This window comes from Wasmannia auropunctata, unplaced genomic scaffold (assembly GCF_000956235.1).
Source record: "Wasmannia auropunctata unplaced genomic scaffold, wasmannia.A_1.0 LD336061.1, whole genome shotgun sequence".
Taxonomy (NCBI): Eukaryota; Metazoa; Arthropoda; class Insecta; order Hymenoptera; family Formicidae; genus Wasmannia; species Wasmannia auropunctata.
The window spans coordinates 1,622,675-1,625,592 of record NW_012026829.1 but is presented as its reverse complement, the minus strand read 5'-3'; the positions used below and the strand labels follow the sequence as shown (position 1 = coordinate 1,625,592).

Genomic DNA, 2,918 nt, shown 5'->3' with positions numbered 1-2,918 from the left:
TGTCCTGAGTAGTTCTATGTAAATTTCATTGTCAAATTCCATCCGGTTGTGCAGATATTTAAGATAATAGAAATTTTTTGAAAGAATTTAAATTAATACTTTACTTAATCATTCTGTATAATGTTTTTAATGATTTTGCGAGATTCCCTTTAGCTAAAGTTATTTGGTTGTTCAGATACTTAAAATAATATGATGTTCTTGTGGTATCGGTTATGCGCGTTGTCAAATAAGGTTTACTATTAATTGTAGTAGGATTATTATAATTATATAACCTGCGCCTGCCTCGGCTTTATTTTATAAGCGTGGAACAGAATTTATCGTGAGATTTGAATTTATCAGATGGTGATTATCTAAAGGTAACTTTTCGAGAGTCGGTACTTCACTACCGTCGGTAATCTCTGATGGTAACTTTATCGGCCCTAGTTGACGTGAACCAAAGTCGGTAAGTGTTTAAGCAAGTGTTTAAGCAACCACCGTTGGCAACTCATCAATGGTAATTTTGTTGATGGTAATTCATTTACTCTAATTGATATAAAACTAAGGTCGGTAAATCTACTCGTGAATTTTAATAAGCGAATAAGCGTAATTTTAGGTTATCAAATAATAAGTCTTGAAATTAATTCCAAATAATAAGTTAGAAATTATTCCACGGCATTGCTTGCGAATACGCATAAGTAATATAGAATATATATAAGTTAAATATAAAAGAATAATAATAAGAGATTACGTATTTATATGTTTCATCGAGTAAAATCGAATCGGTTGGATATAAGAATCAAAATTTTAGACGGGACGTCACAAAGGGTACAACGTTACCGCGTTTCAAACGGCGAGAATCGACATTTGAGTTGTGGAAACGCTTTGGGGGCTCGATTACGGTGGTTCCGTGTTACACAAGTTGAGAATCGACATTTGAATGCTAGAAACGCCGCAAACGCTAGGGTACGACGTTTCCGCGCTTCAAACGGCGAGAAAAGACGTTTGAGTTGTGGAAACGCTTCGAGCGCTCGATTACAGTGGTTCCGCGCTTCAAACGGCGAGAATCGACGTTTAAGATGTGGAAACGCTTCGGTCGCTCGATTACGGTGGTTCCGCGCTTCACATATCGAGAATCTACGTTTGAATGCTAGAAACGCCGCGAACGCAAGGATACGACGTTTCCGAGCTTCAAACGGCGAGAATCGACGTTTGAATGGTGGAAACGCCGCGAACGCAAGGATACGACGTTTCCGAGCTTCAAACGGCGAGAATCGACGTTTGAGCGGTGGGAACGTCGCGGGCGCTCGGATCCGGCGGTTCCGCGCTTCGCACGTCGAGATTCGACGTTTGAATGGTGGAAACGCCGCGAACGCAAGGATACGACGTTTCCGAGCTTCAAACGGCGAGAATCGACGTTTGAGCGGTGGGAACGTCGCGGGCGCTCGGATCCGGCGGTTCCGCGCTTCGCACGTCGAGATTCGACGTTTGAATGGTGGAAACGCCGCGAACGCAAGGATACGACGTTTCCGAGCTTCAAACGGCGAGAATCGACGTTTGAGCGGTGGGAACGTCGCGGGCGCTCGGATCCGGCGGTTCCGCGCTTCGCACGTCGAGATTCGACGTTTGAATGGTGGAAACGCCGCGAACGCAAGGATACGACGTTTCCGAGCTTCAAACGGCGAGAATCGACGTTTGAGCGGTGGGAACGTCGCGGGCGCTCGGATCCGGCGGTTCCGCGCTTCGCACGTCGAGATTCGACGTTTGAATGGTGGAAACGCCGCGAACGCAAGGATACGACGTTTCCGAGCTTCAAACGGCGAGAATCGACGTTTGAGCGGTGGGAACGTCGCGGGCGCTCGGATCCGGCGGTTCCGCGCTTCGCACGTCGAGATTCGACGTTTGAATGGTGAAACGCCGCGAACGCAAGGATACGACGTTTCCGAGCTTCAAACGGCGAGAATCGACGTTTGAGCGGTGGGAACGTCGGGGCGCTCGGATCCGGCGGTTCCGCGCTTCGCACGTCGAGATTCGACGTTTGAATGGTGGAAACGCCGCGAACGCAAGGATACGACGTTTCCGAGCTTCAAACGGCGAGAATCGACGTTTGAGCGGTGGGAACGTCGCGGGCGCTCGGATCCGGCGGTTCCGCGCTTCGCACGTCGAGATTACTGAGTCGACAAGGCACACAGGGGATACGCAAGGATACGACGTTTCCTCGTGTGACGTCCTGGTGAGGCGAACTCCCGTTCGTCTCCTGCAGAGCGTCGTTTTGTGGGTCCTTCGCTGGCGGTTAAGAGGGTTAAAACCTCAGGATTATTTACTGGACGTCCGAATGATGACGAAGCCTCGGGATTGATCGGAATGGAGTGTAATAACTTGTAGAATTTTAAAGTATTTGCAAGCGACTTTATTGAGATTCAGAGCTCGGATCTGAGCCTCTCTACTTCGAATCCGCTCTCTGATCTACGCAACAGCGATCAGAGAAGGTCCTTTTATAAGCATTTTACAATAAGAGAAGGGGTAGTTTTATTCTATCGCTGTGAGTCATAGTAGCGCAGGTTGACCCACATACCATATACGGAGTGAAAGTAACAAAATGTAACCATATAAGGTAATGGTCTATCGCCTAGACTAACGCTTCCATATATGGCGGTGTTCTACTTTTAGACTAGATTTACTCTGACGCATCATTTCGGTCAAGGTTTCTAATTCTATTTTAGAACGCATACGGTGGCTAAGGCTTTCCTTTCTTATTTCTACGAAGCAGAAGCAACTGCTTACGAGAGTAATACTTTCGTGATTTTGAGAACTATTATCCACAAGATATTAAGAAACAATTTAAAAGACAATCTCAACTTATTTGAAATACATTAGTTATTTAATAAATAATATTATTGTTGTCAAAATCTGATTTTGGGCTTTAGACGTGCTTTACATAA

General features: G+C 45.8%; 1 protein-coding gene across 1 annotated transcript in view; it reads right to left on the bottom strand.

The window, feature by feature from the left end:
• Positions 1 to 2,610: 2,610 nt before the first annotated feature.
• The window catches only part of LOC105450495 (luciferin 4-monooxygenase-like), a 31,833-nt gene continuing 31,525 nt past the window's right edge, over positions 2,611 to 2,918 (bottom strand). Inside the window, exon 8 of the mRNA XM_011690346.1 lies at positions 2,611 to 2,788. Coding sequence (XP_011688648.1) covers positions 2,611 to 2,788 — 178 coding nt within the window. The remainder of the gene's footprint in view (positions 2,789 to 2,918) is intronic.